The following is a 16,468-nucleotide window of genomic DNA, read 5'->3' as shown; positions in this document are numbered from 1 at the left end:
TGTAGCATAGCGTGTGTGTGTGTGTTTGGTGTTTTCACTACAAATCTGCTGTTGATGGATGAAACTTCCGATGACGTCTGTGTTTGTTTGTTTCGTGCTGTTGGTTGGAGTCCGAGTTATGTATTTTATGACTGGGTTGCTCTAGCTGTTGTTCTCTTTGTTTCGTTCCGGCAGCCACCAACACTCCTTTGTGGTTTGGACAACCCACTCTCTCCTCGCTGCCTCTACGACTTACCACCTGACAGGGTAAATGTACCAGTACRCTGTGTGTCAGTGTGATTGCTCCTGATCCTGTAGCCATGAATACTCCTCCACATCTAGTTGTGGTGGTGTTGACCCTGAACAACCGCTATCTAGAGCCCACTAGGCCATCCATCTCCACCTCCCTGTAGAAACATTCCTGATAGTATCACCTGACCCCCTGACTGGCTCATCGACTTCCATTCGTTAAAGACTCAGCAGTCCTGGATGATCATCGTATCGTGTGTTWAACACAGCGTTTCCCAAACTAGGGGTCGYGTCCCCATGTGGGATCACCTGATTTGAAAATGGGGTTGTGAGAGAAACCMTGAAATAGAAATAAATAAAATGTGTAGAATTGCATGAAATGAACTTTAAAACGTAAAGAATTTCTGTCCACTGTCAAGAGGGGYTGGGGCGGGGTTTCACTTATTGCATCTGCATGCTGCTTGTTGCGTTCTCCCTGGTGCACTYGTTCGTGWACTGGCTGCTYGTTCTAAATAATATAATCTAATCTGTTCAAAACAGTGGCAGCATGTGCAGTAGTGGTCAGTCGGTTTTTGATATGCAAAAGAGAAATAGGTGTATTTATGCTGTTATTCAAATGCACAGATCTCTTTATATATCTTCTGAAAGAAATTTACCGGTAGTTCGAAAACTTCATCATATTTCTGTCATGCTGCTTTATTGACAACTCCAACCACCTCGCGTCCTGGTATTCAGCCAATCAGTGGCCGCCACTGCTGTCAAAACTACTGTGGACTTTCATAGCCCACATTAAAAAGTAAACATTGGCTGTTGATTACATAACTTTTTTCACATGGTGGGGTAGCATAAAAAACTATATATATATATATATATTTTTTTTTTTACACCATCTTTCAAAAGTTTGTGGTCACTTAGAAATGTCCTTGTTTTTGAAAGAAAATGTTTAAAAAATGGTCCATTAAAATAACATCAAATTTATCAGAAATACAGTGTCGACATTGTTAATGTTGTAAATGACTATTGTAGCTGGAAACGGCTGATTTAAAAAAAAATAATAATAATAATAATTTAAAAAAAAAATGGAATATCTACATAGACGTAGAGGCCCATTATCAGCAACCACCATCACTCCTGTGTTCCAATTTCACGTTGTGTTAGCTAATCCAAGTTGATCATTTTAAAAGGCTAATTGATCATTAGAAAGCCCTTTTGCAGTTATGTTAGCACAGATGAAAACTGTTATGATTAAAGAAGCAATAAAACTGTCCTTCTTTAGACTAGTTGAGTATCTGGAGCATCAGCATTTGTGGGTTCGATTACATGCTCAAAATGGCCAGAAACAAAGACCTTTCTTCTAAAACTCGTCAGTCTATTCTTGTTCTGAGAAATGAAGGCTATTCCATGCGAGAAATTGCCAAGAAACTGAAGATCTTGTACAACGCTGTGTACTTCTCCCTTCACAGAACAGCGCAAACTGACTCTAACCAGAATAGAAAGAGTGGGAGGCCCCGCCTCACAAGTCCTCAACTGGCAGCTTCATTAAATAGTACCCGCAAAACACCAGTCTCAACGTCAACAGTAAAGAGTCGACTCCGGGATGCTGGCCTTCTAGGCAGAGTTCCTCTGTCCAGTGTCTGTGTTCTTTTGCCCATCTTAATCTTTTCTTTTTATTGGCCAGTGTGAGAGATGGCTTTTTATTTGCAACTCTGCCGTAACTCTGAAGTTAATATGACCCCCATGGTCAGTTAGCGGCCGTGCCCTAATAACCAGTGGAAAATACTGGTCTCCAGTAATTGTAGGCCTAATTAAAGTTGCTGTAGTTAACGAGATGTTGCGTTGGTGTTGCATAGAGAAATAGTTCCCAATCTGTGGGATGGGCCCACTTGTAGGTCATGGCAGGTGTCCAGGTGGGTCGTGGGATGACTTTTTTTGTGCATTAAAAAACATTTAGATTTTTTAAAACATTTATCCCAAAATGTGGAAATATTCAAGGGGTCTGAATACTTTCTGAATACACTGTGTGTGCGTGTTTGCAAATGTGATCTAAATGAAAACTGAAATATCACAATTACATAAGTATTCAGACCCTTTAGTCAGTACTTTGTTGAAGCACATTTGGCAGTGATTACAGTAACAAGTCTTGGGTAGGAAGCTACAAGCTTGGCACACCAGTATTTGGAGAGTTTCTCCCATTCTTCTCTGCAGATCCTCTCAAGCTCTGTCAGGTTGGATGGGGAGCGTTGCTGTACCGCTATTTTCAGGTCTCTCCAGAGATGTTCTATTTGGTTCAAGTCTGGGCTCTGGCTGGGCCACGCAAGGACTTTGAGACAAGTCCCAAAGGCACTACTGCGTGGCCTTGCCTGTGCTTAGGGTCTTTGTCCTGTTGGAAGGTGAACCTTCACCACATTCTGAGGTCCTGAGCACGCTGGAGCAGATTTTCATCAAGGATCTTTCTGTACTCTGCTCTGTTCAACTTTCCCTCAATCTTGACTAGTCTCCCAGTCCCTGCCACTGAAAAACATCCCCACAGCATGATGCCGCCACCACCGTGATTCACCATAGAGATTGTGCCAGGTTTTCTCCAGACGTGACGCTTGGCATTGAGGCCAAAGTGTTCAATCTTGGTTTCATCAGACCAGAGAATTTTGTTTTTTATAGTCTGAGAGTCTTTTAGGTGCAAACTCTTTTTTGGCAAACTGCAAGCGGGCCATCGTACCTTTTACTGAGAAGTGGCTAACGTCTGGCCACTCTACCATAAAGGCCTGATTGGTGTGGAGATGGTTGTCCTTCTGGAAGGTTCTCCCATCTCTACAGAGGAACTCTGGAGCTCTTTCAGAGTGACCATCAGGTTATTGGTCACCTCCTTGACTAAGGCCGCTCTCTCCCGATTGCTCAATTTGGCCAAGCTGGTTGAGTGAATGCCAAGACTGTGCAAAGCTGTCATCAAGGAAAAGGGTGGCTACTTTGAAGAATCTCAAATATAAAATATGTTTTGATTTGTTTAACACTTTTTTTTTTACCACATGATTCTATGTGTTATTTCATAGTTTTGATGTCTTCACTATTATTCTACAATGTAGAAAATAGTAAAAATAAAGAAAACCCCTTATGTGTAGGTTTGTCCAAACTTTTGACTGGTACTGTGTGTGTGTGTGTGCATATAGGGGGGGAAATGCTTTCAAATCTAAAGTATGTAGACATGATAATGGACCTATATATAGGCTGTCATTGTTAATAAGAATGTGTTCTTAACTGACTTTCCTAGTTAAATAAATAATTTAAAAAATATATATATTTTTAAAATAGCCTAGCTATAGCTCTTTGAGAACTTGCAATCAACAACAATAAAGCTGGACAATGAGTCCCCTATTGATTTTATAATATTTAAGCATAAGAACACAGCATYAGCCACGGGAAAATGTATAGAATGGCAGAAAAATGTGCTKTAAAACTACAAAATGTTCTCTCTGCTGCCATGATGATWTTGTTGACTTATTCTTTGGTCTGTATGTTTTTTCAACCGTTCAAACCTTTTTTGTGGGTCGCGACTCAAGACMCCTCARTTKGTAGGTCCCAAATKAAAAAGAGTTTGGGAACCCCTGGCATAGAGCACCAGTATGACTTCATCAGGTTTGGAGTGGAGAGCTAATGATGGAACTTAGTGTGATGTGGCAGAGGAGGTGAGAACACCGCTGTGGTTGGCCTGAGTCGTGTTATTCTCTCACCGTTCCAATGAGAGCATGGCGAGGTCTGCTGCAGGGAGGGGCCCGGCTGAGGATGCTTACTCTTAGCTCGTAGTTACCTTTGCCTTGTAGTGTGACTGCCTGTCCTTACGTCCCTGTATATAAGCACCATATTTCAGGTGTGTGTGAGCGTCCTTGTGTATTGTTTGGTGTTAATGTAGACATTTTAATTCATGATCTATATGCCTGATTAGGAGAACGCAAATGTCTTAGCTAAGCTCTCCCCTTGTTGTGCTGTGTATTTATTGACCTTTTTCCTAAAACCCCTTTCCTCAGCCGCTGTGCATGAAACATCAGGAAAATCTCAAGATTCTCTCATCATGTAGGCTAGTGAATCTGCATACAAAACACACTCAATGAGTTGATTTTAATGTAAATCCGTGCTTGTACTGCATGATTATAAGCTAAACGTCCCTTTCCCTYTCTCCCTCTTTTCCCCTTTCTCTTTTCCCCTCCCTCTGCCTCCCCTAAAGATCCCTCGTGGAGGACGACGACCCTCACATGAAAGTGTCGCTGGGGTGTGGTGACATGGGCATCTCTGCCCACCTACAGGCTTCAAAAACCGGAAACACTCGCTTCTTTACGAGCAACACGCACAGCTCAGTGGTCCTTCAGGTGAGTAGTAGTGGAGAGAGACTGAGAGATGGTGCTGCTGGGGAGGATGGACAGATTGATGAACCTCTTAAAAGCCTTAATGAAATATGTCAGGGTAATTTGAATATGCCTTCAGAGGTCCTGTGATTGATTGAAATGATAGCTATACAGGCAGGTCCATAAATATTGTCAGCCTTTATAAAGATGAGCAAAAAAGACTGAATTAAGTAATTAAAATACTGAAGTTGTAAATTATAGATATATTATTATTTTATACTATTACAATTGCTCAGTGAAAGAGATTTTATTCACAAGTAAGAAAAYAAAATCTCAAAGAGAGGGGTCAGAATTATTGGCACCTTTTTCTAAAATGTTTTATGAGATTGGGAGGGATCTTAGACCATTCCTCTGTACAAAATCTTTCTAGATCCTTGATATCATTTGTCTCCTCTTATGGACTGCCCTCTTCAATTCAAACTACAGGTTTTCAATGGTGTTCAAGTCCGAAGACTGAGATGGCCATTGCAAAATGCTTATTTTTAATGCTTGGGGCTATTGTCTTGCTGGAAGATCCACTTGCGGCCAAGTGTCAGCCTCCTGGCAGAGACAACCAGGTTTTTCGCTWAAATATCCTGTTACTGGGTAAAGTTAATGATTAGGGATTTGTCCAAATTTTATGGGAAGAATGTCTTAATGTTAAAACGATAAGAAGAATTCATACAATTCCACCTGAATTTGTATTTATTATGGATCCCCATTACTCTTCCTGGGGTCCAGCAAAATTAAAGCAGTTTATCCTAGCGGAACCTCTCGCCAACAGCCAATAAAATTGCAGGGCGTCAAATACAAATCAACAGAAATCTCATAAATCAAATTTCTCAAACATACAAGTATTAGGCACCATTTTAAAGATACAATTCTCGTTAATCCAGCCACAGTGTCTGATTTCAAAAATGCTTTACAGCGAAAGCTCCATAAACGATTATGTTAGGTCACCACCAAGTCACAGAAAAACCCAGCCATTTTTCCCGCCAAAGAGAGGAGTCACAAAAAGCACAAATAGAGATAGAATGAATCACTAACCTTTGATGATCTTCATCAAATGACACTCATAGGACTTCATGTTACACAATACATGTATGTTTTGTTCGGTAAAGTTCATATTTATATCCAAAAATCTTATTTTACATTGGCGTGTTAGATTCAGTAGTTCAAAAAATGCAGTGATATTGCAGAGAGCCACCATGAAATTCACAGAAATACTCATAATAAATGTTGATGAAAATACAGCTATTATACATGAAACTTTAGATACACTTCTCCTTAATGCAACCGCTGTGTCAGATTTTCAAAAAACTTTACGGAAAAAGCATCATCTGAGACAGCGCTCGCGCTCGCCTGTTGGGTAGTCAACATTATTCATAAATAGCATTAGAAATATTCACTTACCTTTGATGATCTTCATCAGAATGCACTCCCAGGGATCGCAGTTCCACAATAAATGCTTGTTTTGTTCGATAATGTCCATCATTTATGTCCAATATCTTCTTTTGTTAGGGCATTTGGTAAACAATCCAAAAGCGCGATCTGGTCCATTCGGACGAAACGTTCAAAAAGTTATATTACAGGTCAAAGAAACTTGTCAAACTAAGTATAGAATCAATCTTTAGGATGTTTTTATCATAAAGTTAAATAATGTTCCAACCGGAGAATTCCATTGTCTGTAGAGAAGCACTGGAACGAGAGCAACCTCTCAAGTGAAAGCGCGTGACTGAGAACGAGGTTGTAGGCAGACCCCTTAGTAAAACATCTCCCATCCGGCCCCCCTTCACATGAGCAGTCTGAAACCACGTTCTAAAGACGGTTGACATCTAGTGGAAGCCTTAGGAAGTGAAAAATAACCCATATCCCACTGTGTATTCGATAGGGGTGAGTTCAAAAACTACAAACCTCAGATTTCCCACTTCCTGTTTGGATTTCTTCTCAGGTTTCTGCCTGCCATATGAGTTCTGTTATACTCACAGACATCATTCAAACAGTTTTAGAAACTTCAGAGTGTTTTCTATCCAATACYAATAATAATATGCATATATTAGCATCTGGGACTAAGTASGAGGCAGTTCACTCTGGGAACGCTATTCATCCAAAAGTGAAAATGCTGCCCCCTATCCCAAACAAGTTATACAATTTTAAAAACATTACAATACATTCACAGATTTCACAACACACTGTGTGCCCTCAGGCCCCTACTCCAGTACTAAATCCATGTGTATGTATAGTGCGTATGTTATTTGTGTGTGTGTGCCAATGTTTCTGTTGCTTCACAGTCCCCGCTGTTCCATAAGGTGTTTTTTTAAAATCTAATTTTACTGCTGGCATGAGTTACTTGATGTGGAATAGAGTTCCATGTAGTCATGGCTCAATGTAGTACTGTGTGCCTCCCATAGTCTGTTCTGGACTTGGGGACTGTGAAGAGACCTCTTGTGGCATGTCTTGTGGGGTATGCATGGGTGTCCGAGCTGTGTGCCAGTAGGTGRGACAGACAGCTCGGTGCATTCAACATGTCAGTACYTCTCATAAATAAAAGTAGTGATGAAGTCAATCTCTCMTCCACTTTCAGCCGGGAGAGATTATTAATATTAGCTCTCTGTGTACATCCAAGGGCCAGCTGTGCAATTTTCCTAAGTCCTTTTTTGTGGCACCTGACCACACTACTGAACAGTAGTCAAGGTGTGACAAAACTAGAGCCTGTAGGACCTGCCTTGTTGATAGTGTTATGAARGCAGAGTATYGCTTTATAATAGACAGACATCTCCTCATCTTAGCTACTACTGCATCAATATGTTTTGACCGTGACAGTTTACAATCTAGGGTTACTCCAAGCAGTTTAGTTGTCTCAACKTCCACGTTATGTATTACAAGATTTAGTTGAGGTTTAGGGTTTAGTGAGTGTTTTGTTCCAAATACAATGCTTTTAGTTTTAGAAATATTTAGGGCTAATTTATTCTTTGCCACCCACTCTGAAACTAACTGCAGCTCTTTGTTGAGTGTTGCAGTCATTTCAGTCACTGTAGTAGCTGACGTGTATAGTGTTGAGTCTTCCGCATACATAGACACTCTGGCTTTACTCAAAGTCAGTGGCATGTTGTTAGTAAAAAATTTAAAAAGCAAAGGCCCTAAACAGCTACCCTGGGGAATTCCTGATTTTAACTGGCTTATATTTGAGATGCTTCCATTAAAGAACAACCTCTGTGTTCTGTTAGACAAGTAACTCTTTATCCACATTATAGCAGGGGGTGTAAAGCCATTACATCAATTTCTCTCAGCCAATCATCAGTCATTTGTGTAAGTGCTGTGCTTTTTGAGTGTCCTTCCCTATAAGCATGCTGAAATCCTGTTGTCAATTTATTACTGTGAATAGCATTGTATCTGGTCAAACACAATTTTTTCATGACGTTTACTAAGGGTTGATCAATCAATCAATCAAGTTTATTTTAATAGCCCTTCGTACAAATCAAATCAAATCAAATTTTATTAGTCACATACACATGGTTAGCAGATGTTAATGCGAGTGTAGCGAAATGCTTGTGCTTCTAGTTCCGACAATGCAGTAATAACCAACAGTAATCTAACCTAACAATTCCACAACTACTACCTTACACACACACACAAGTGTAAAGGGATAAAGAATATGTACATAAAGATATATGAATGAGTGGTGGTACAGAACGGCATGGCAGATGCAGTAGATGGTATAGAGTACGGTATATACATATGAAGATGGTACTGTAGGGTATGTAACATAAAGTGGCATAGTTTAAAGTGGCTGTGGTACATGTATTGCATAAAGGATGGCAAGATGCAGTAGATGATATGAGTACAGTATATATACATATGAGATGGGTAATGTAGGGTATGTAAACATTGTATTAAGTGGCATTGCTTAAAGTGGCTAGTGGTACATTTTTACATAATTTCATCAATTCCCATTTTTAAAGTGGCTGGAGTTGAGTCAGTATGTTGGCAGCGGCCGCTAAATGTTAGTGGTGGCTGTTTAACAGTCTGATGGCCTTGAGATAGAAGCTGTTTTTGATTCTCTCGGCCTGCTTTGATGCACCTGTACTGACCTCGCCTTCTGGATGATAGCGGGGTGAACAGGCAGTGGCTTGGGTGGTTGTTGTCCTTGATGATCTTTATGGCCTTCCTGTGACATCGGGTGGTGTAGGTGTCCTGGAGGGCAGGTGTTTGCCCCTGGTGATGCGTTCTGCAGACCTCACTACCCTCTGGAGAGCCTTACGGTTGTGGGCGGAGCAGTTGCCGTACCAGGCGGTGATACAGCCCGACAGGATGCTCTCGATTGTGCATCTGTAGAAGTTTGTGAGTGCTTTTGGTGAAAGCCGAATTTCTTCAGCCTCCTGAGGTTGAAGAGGCGCTGCTGCGCCTTCTTCACAACGCTGTCTGTGTGGGTGGACCAGTTCAGTTTATCCGTGATGTGTCACCCGAGGAACTTAAAACTTTCACCTTCTCCACTACTGACCGTCGATGTGGAATGGGGGGTGCTCCCTCTGCTGTTTCCTGAAGTCCACAATCATCTCCTTTGTTTTGTTGACGTTGAGTATGAGGTTATTTTCCTGACACCACACTCCGAGGGCCCTCACCTCCTCCCTGTAGGCCGTCTCGTCGTTGTTGGTGATCAAGCCTACCACTGTAGTGTCATCCGCAAACTTGATGATTGAGTTGGAGGCGTGCATGGCACGCAGTCGTGGTGAACAGGGAGTACAGGAGAGGGCTCAGAACGCACCCTTGTGGGGCCCCAGTGTTGAGGATCAGCGGGGTGGAGATGTTGTTACCTACCTCACCACCTGGGGCGGCCCGTCAGGAAGTCCAGGACCCAGTTGCACAGGGCGGGGTCGAGACCCAGGGTCTCGAGCTTGATGACGAGTTTGAGGGTACTATGGTGTTAAATGCTGAGCTGTAATCGATGAACAGCATTCTCACATGGGTATTCCTCTTGTCCAGATGGGTTAGGGCAGTGTGCAGTGTGGTTGCGATTGCGTCGTCTGTGGACCTATTGGGTCGGTAAATTGGAGTGGGTCTAGGGTGTCCGGTAGGGTGGAGGTGATATGGTCCTTGACTAGTCTCTCAAGCACTTCATGATGACGGAAGTGAGTGCTACGGGGCGGTAGTTGTTTAGCTCAGTTACCTTAGCTTTCTTGGGAACAGGAACAATGGTGGCCTCTTGAAGCATGTGGGAACAGCAGACTGGGATAAGGATTGATTGAATATGTCCGTAAACACACCAGCCAGCTGGTCTGCGCATGCTCTGAGACCGCGGCTGGGAATGCCGTTGGGCCTGCAGCCTTGCGAGGGTTAACACGTTTAAATGTTTTACTCACCTCGGCTGCAGTGAAGGAGAGCCCGCAGGTTTTGGTAGGGGGCCGTGTCAGTGGCACTGTATTGTCCTCAAAGCGGGCAAAAAAGTTGTTTAGCCTGTCTGGGAGCAAGACATCCTGGTCCTCGGCGGGGCTGGTTTTCTTTTTGTAATCCGTGATTGACTGTAGACCCTGCCACATACCTCTTGTGTCTGAGCTGTTGATTTCGACTCGATTTTGTCTCTGTACTGAGACTTGGCCTGTTTGATTGCCTTGCGGAGAGATAGCTACACTGTTTGTATTCGGTCATGCTTCCGGTCACCTTGCCCTGGTTAAAAGCAGTGGTTCGCGCTTTCAGTTTCACGCGAATGCTGCCGTCAATCCACGGTTTCTGGTTTGGGAATGTTTTTATCGTTGCTGTGGGTACGACATCGTCAATGCACTTCCTAATAACTCGCTCACCGAATCAGCATATTCGTCAATATTGTTGTTGGACGCGATGCGGAACATATTCCAATCCGCGTGATCGAAGCAGTCTTGAAGCGTGGATTCAGATTGGTCGGACCAGCGTTGAACAGACCTGAGCGCGGGAGCTTGTTGTTTGAGTTTTTGTTTGTAGGCTGGAATCAACAAAATGGAGTCGTGGTCAGCTTTTCGAAAGGGGGGCGGGGGAGGGCCTTATAAGCGTCGCGGAAATTAGTATAACAATGGTTAGTGTTTTTCCAGCCCTGGTAGCACAATCGATATGCTGTAGAATTTAGGGAGTTTTGTTTTTAGATTAGCCTTTAAATCCCCAGCTACGATGAATGCAGCCTCAGGGTGTGTGGTTTCCAGTTTACAAAGAGTCAGATAAAGTTCGTTCAGGGCCATCGATGTGTCTGCTTGGGGGAATGTATACGGCTGTGATTATGATTGACGAGAATTCCCTTGGTAGATAATGCGGTCGACATTTGATTGTGAGGAGTTCTAGATCAGGTGAACAGAACGACTTGAGTTCTTGTGTGTTGTTATGATGATCACACCACTTCTCGTTAATCATAAGGCATACCCCCCGCCCCTCTTCTTACCGGAAAGATGTTTGTTTCTGTCGGCGCGATGCATGGAGAAACCAGCTGGCTGCACTGACTCCTTAGCGTCCCTTGAGTTAGCCATGTTTCGTGAAGCAGAGCACGTTGCAATCCCTGATGTCTCTCTGGAATGCTACCCGTGCTCGGATTTCATGACCTTATTGTCAAGAGACTGGACATTGGCGAGTAGTATGCTAGGGAGTGGAGCGCGATGTGCCCGTCTCCGAAGCCTGACCACGAGACCGCCACGTTTTCCCCTTTTACGGCGTCGCACAGGGTCGCCGGCTGGGATCAGATCCATTGTATTGTGTGGAAGGCAAAACTCTGGATCCGTTTCGGGAAAGTCATATTCCTGGTAGGAACGATGATGAGTTGACGTTAATCGTATATTCAGTAGTTCCTCCGACTGTATGTAATGAAACCTAAGATTCACCGGGGTACCGATGTAAGAAATACACGTAAAAAAAACAAAATACTGCATATTTTCCAAGGAACACAAAGCGAGGCAGCATCTCTTTTCGGCGCCGGATGATGTGTGCTAATATCAGCTAATATCTCGAAGTGCTGTACAGAAACCCAGCCTAAAACCCCAAACGCAAGCAATGCAGGTGTAGAAGCACGGTGGCTAGGAAAAACTCCCTAGAAAGGCCAAAACCTAGGAAGAAACCTAGAGAGGAACCAGGCTATGAGGGGTGGCCAGTCCTCTTCTGGCTGTGCCGGGTGGAGTTATAACAGAACTATGCCAAGATGTTCAAAATGTTCATAAGTGACAAGCATGGTCAGATAATATCATGAATAATTTTCAGTTGGCTTTTCATAGCCGATCATTAAGAGTTGAAAACAGCAGGTCTGGGACAGGTGGCGGTTCCATAACCGCAGGCAGAACAGTTGAAACTGGAATAGCAGCAAGGCAGGTGGACTGGGACAGCAAGGAGTCATCATGCCCGGTAGTCCTGACGTATGGTCTAGGGCTCAGGTCTCCGAGAGAGAGAGAGAAAGAAAGAGGGAGGAGAAGATATTAGTTATGAGCAGAATAAAATATGTTATGATAGCTCATGGAAATATCATTAGGATTATAAATAGGGCATAGCGAAATAAAGAGCACAGAAGTCTGGGAACAGTGTGGTTGGCATAACCGCAGGGAAATGAACTGGAAAGGCAGGCAGGCGGAGGGACAGCAAGGAGTCATATGCCCGGTAGTCCTGACGTATGGTCCTAGGCTCAGGTCCTCCGAGAAGAGAAAGAAAGAGAGAAGGAGAGAATTAGAGAGAGCCAATTTTCAAAATGTTCATAAATGACAAGCATGGTCAAATAATAATCAGGAATAAAAGTCAGTTGGCTTTTCATAGCCGATCATATAGAGTTGAAAGCAGCAGGTCTGGGACAGGTAGGGGTTCCATAACCGCAGGCAGAACGTTGAAACTGGAACAGCAGCAAGGCCAGGTGGACTGGGGACAGCAAGGAGTCATCATGCCCGGTTTGCCGTGACGTATGGTCCTAGGGCTCAGGTTCTCAGAGAGAGAGAAAGAAAGAGAGAACGAGAGAATTAGAGAGAGCATACTTAATTCACACAGGACACTGGATAAGACAGGAGAGTACTCCAGGTATAGCCCCCCGACACATAAACTACTGCAGCATAAATACTGGAGGCTGAGACGGGAGGGGTCAGGAGACACTGTGGCCCCATCCGATAATACCCCCGGACAGGGCCAAACAGGAAGGATATAACCCCACCCACTTTGCCAAAGCACAGCCCCCGCACCACTAGAGGGATATCTTCACCACCAACTACAATCCTGAGACAAGGCCGAGTATAGCCCACAAAGATCTCCACCACAGCACAACCAAGGGGGGCGCCAACCCAGACAGGAAGATCACGTCAGTAACTCAACCCACTCAAGTGACGCACCCCTCCTGGACGGCATGAAAGAGCATCAGTAAGCCAGTGACTCAGCCCCTGTAATAGGGTTAGAGGCAGAGAATCCAGTGGAGAGAGGGGAACCGGCCAGGCAGAGACAGGCAAGGGCGGTTCGTTGCTCCAGAGCCTTTCCGTTCACCTCACACTCCTGGGCCAGACTACACTCAATCATATGACCTACTGAAGAGATAAGTCTTCAGTAAACGACTAAAGGGTTGAGACCGAGTCTGCGTGATAACAGGCTGATTGGTCAGCTATTTGAGCCAGTAAAGGGTGCTTTACTATTCTTGGGTAGCGGGATGACTTGAGCTTCCCTCCAGGCCTGAGGGCACACGCTCTCGTGTAGGCTTAAATAGGAGTGGCAATATCATCTGCTATTATCCTCAGTCATTTTCCATCCAGATTGTCAGACCCCGGTGGCTTGTCATTGTTGATAGACATACATTTTTTCACCTCTTCCACGCTGACTTTACGGAATTCAAAAGTACAATTCTTGTCTTTCATAATTTGGTGAGATATACTTGGATGTCTAGTGTCAGCGTTTGTTGCTGGCATGTCATCCCTAAGTTTGCTTATCTTGCCAATGAAAAAGTCATTCAAGTAGTTTTTAAAGATAACCAGGAGGCTGACACTTGGCCGCAAGTGGATCTTATGGCAAGACAATAACCCCAAGCGCACATCAAAATCCACAAAGAAATGGTTAATTGACAACAACAAAAAAGAATSCATCTCTCAGTGTCCAGACTTTGAACCCCATTGAAACCCATGGTTTGAAGAGGGCATTCTCCTCGCAAATTGAAGGGTGCTAGAGTAATGAAGATAGGGRTGCCAATAATTTTCACCGCTATCTTTTTAGATTTTTTTTTAAATGACTTGTTAAACAAAATTGCTTTCTCTGAGCAATTGTATTAGTATAAAATAATTTGCATATAATATAGCTCAGTAGTTGTATTTMTTTTATGCAGTCGTTTTTGCTCATCTGATAATTATGGACCTGAATATGTCTGTATGGCGTCTGAAACTTTGCCAGACAAAGATACTATGGGCCTTTCTTTACCCAACTCAAAAAAAATATCTAGACATTTCTGAACACAACAAAACAATTACACAAATTACCCTGCTTTTGTTTCAATCAGGTTTTCTGTTCAAAATTCTATTTTAAAACACAGAAAAGTTGTTCCTGTACAGACCTTCAACGATGGGCAGCACCAATCATGCGYATCTGTCTCAAACAATATCGTCTAGGCTATTGTGTGCAACTCTTAATCACACGTCGTTTCTCCTTCTCCTTCACACTTGCAATCTTCAAACACTGCACACATTTCTTCTTTTGCTCTGCCTAATATTATGGAATTCTTACAACTAATGTCAAACTTGTTATAAGCACATCAGGGTTTAGCCTTCACTATCCCGTTTAAAAACCAACCAATGTTATAAAAATAAAGTTCTCTCCCACTCTAATCACTGGCACATCTAAAGTCAGGATGCGATGCGCGTGGAGAGCAATGCACGTAAACAGTGGAACAAATYAGGGTTGTGTGTGCAAGCTGTCTAAGAGATAGGTTTGAAAGACAAGTCTTATCTGCTGCATTTGTTGAGGAAAATGATCMGTGAATTATTCAATTGATTCACTGCGGAGGAAGAGAATTGTGTTCTAAGAACATTGAAAACTGTTATGTTCTCGACAAAGACTTGTCAAACGGATATCTTTCATGAAGTTGGATTAAAATAATGGAAATGACTGTTGTTCCCTCTAGTTGCTATGGCCTACTTTTTTCATTCGCACGCGTAGAACGAGATGTCTTCTGCATATGAGAAGATAAAAAGAAAATGTGATAACAATTGAAATGGAGATGAAATCACTTATTATTTATGTAGGCTAGTTAGCTGTGATTTTGAAGGGGATGACAGAGCGATGGTAGTGACTCCTTCAGTGCAGACAGACAGTGGCTCAGCGTGTTGGGCTCCAGCTGTTTGATGAAGCATCAGCACCAGTGAGTCAGGCTCCGTGTCCTGCTTGGCCCATGCCAGTCTCTGTCCACACGTGAAGGTCGTCACAGAGATGGAGGCTGCCAGGCAGGCGCTGGCAGAAAGCTACTGGACTCATCAATGTGTGACCTGTTCACACTGTGTGTACTCCACAACTTGTTAGTATGATGGAGGTGTGTTGTGTGGACGTGTTGTTAGGCAGAGTGCTTCTAAGGTCCCGATTCAACAGTGTAATAGCCTTTTAACCGGTGAATAGTTTTTATACCTGCTGTTGAAGAGTGTGTTGAATTYTTTTTTAGGAACACAGCACTGGGTGGGTGTATACGTGTGATTCAGCACATTGCTCAAGTCAGAAAATRAGATTGGCACAATCTCTGTCGTCGCTGCAAGGTTTCTCTATCGATTGACAACATTGACAGCTGTCGGCTTGCTACCAACTTGTCCGTGGCTGAACATTTTCAGAGTTTAACAACGACCATCACTGAGGTAAATTCAAAGTTATGATTTGAAAGCTTGTTGGATCATTAGAAAAAGGCACATCTTGCTATCTATCCCTTGTTAGCAGTCATCTATTATAGCCCATCTATTTTCTGTTGTTTTCTGGACATATTGTAACTATGCCTGGATAGGATTCTAGAAATGATTTTGCCAAGAGAAGACTCTTCGCTTTCAGTGCTACATCTACTAACATGCTCATCAGGCGGTTGCTGCATGGGAGCAAAACATAATTCAAATGTGTGGGGAACACCGACTGTTGACCATTTTAAGTGAATGCTAATTAAGCAGTGAGGGTCGTCAATGCACATAAAKTGATGCCATTGTTGGACTCCACTGTGTTCTTTATAGGGACCTCAGTCTGTGACTGAACACTGGGCTTAAAAACACAAGTAGAAAATGTAATAGCATTGCTACATATTGCTTTTAAGGCTGGTGAGCATTATAGTTCTGTGGGAAATTAATTTAAGATGTATGTATTTGGCTGGTTTAACCCAAAATTATTCTACCAATTTTTTTTTATTCAACCAGAATATGAATATACATTTTTATTCTTTGTATAAAGATAGACAAATAATTACTTTTTGGTAAACATTTTTGACCTATTTGTTTTTATTGCAATAAGCACAGAAATGATTTGCAGGCAGGTTGTCAAGAAACGGTAACGCTTGGGGGGCTGTGTTTTTCTCTTTGTCTTTTCATGAAGTGATTGAGTTAGGCTAATCCAGTCTCAGTGTACCAGTCTGGGCAGGCCTTATACCAATCTGGTTCAGGACAGACATGGTCTCTCCACACAGTACACAGAGCAGCTCTCTTTAAAACATTTATTTTGTTATTTTATATTTGTAAAAAAAAAAATTATACCTCTTTTTCTCCCCAATTTCGTGGGAATCCAATTGGTAGTTTACAGTCTTTTCCCATCGCTGCAACTCCCCTATGGACTCGAGAGAGGTGAAGGTCGAGAGCCATGCCTCCTCCGAAACACGACCCTGCCAAGCCGCACTGCTTCCGGAAGCCAGCTGCACCAATGTGTTGGAGGAAACACCATCCAGCTGGCGACCG

The 16,468-nt window shown here is 43.0% G+C and overlaps 1 protein-coding gene across 6 annotated transcripts in view; it reads left to right on the top strand.

The window, feature by feature from the left end:
* The window catches only part of klhl13 (kelch-like family member 13), a 92,860-nt gene that overhangs the window by 47,530 nt on the left and 28,862 nt on the right, over positions 1 to 16,468 (top strand). For 5 of the 6 annotated variants that reach the window (XM_023968391.2, XM_023968390.2, XM_070434604.1 and 2 more), the window contains one exon: positions 4,445 to 4,586. In XM_023968391.2, coding sequence (XP_023824159.1) covers positions 4,445 to 4,586 — 142 coding nt within the window. Of the gene's footprint in view, positions 1 to 4,247; positions 4,294 to 4,444; positions 4,587 to 16,468 lie in introns of all 6 variants that reach the window. The other variant, XM_023968392.2, reaches the window with a different exon arrangement.

This window comes from Salvelinus sp. IW2-2015, linkage group LG23 (genome assembly GCF_002910315.2).
Source record: "Salvelinus sp. IW2-2015 linkage group LG23, ASM291031v2, whole genome shotgun sequence".
In the NCBI taxonomy this organism is placed as follows: domain Eukaryota; kingdom Metazoa; phylum Chordata; class Actinopteri; order Salmoniformes; family Salmonidae; genus Salvelinus; species Salvelinus sp. IW2-2015.
Note: the sequence above shows the minus strand (reverse complement) of the source record. Positions and strands in the feature narration are given on the sequence as shown.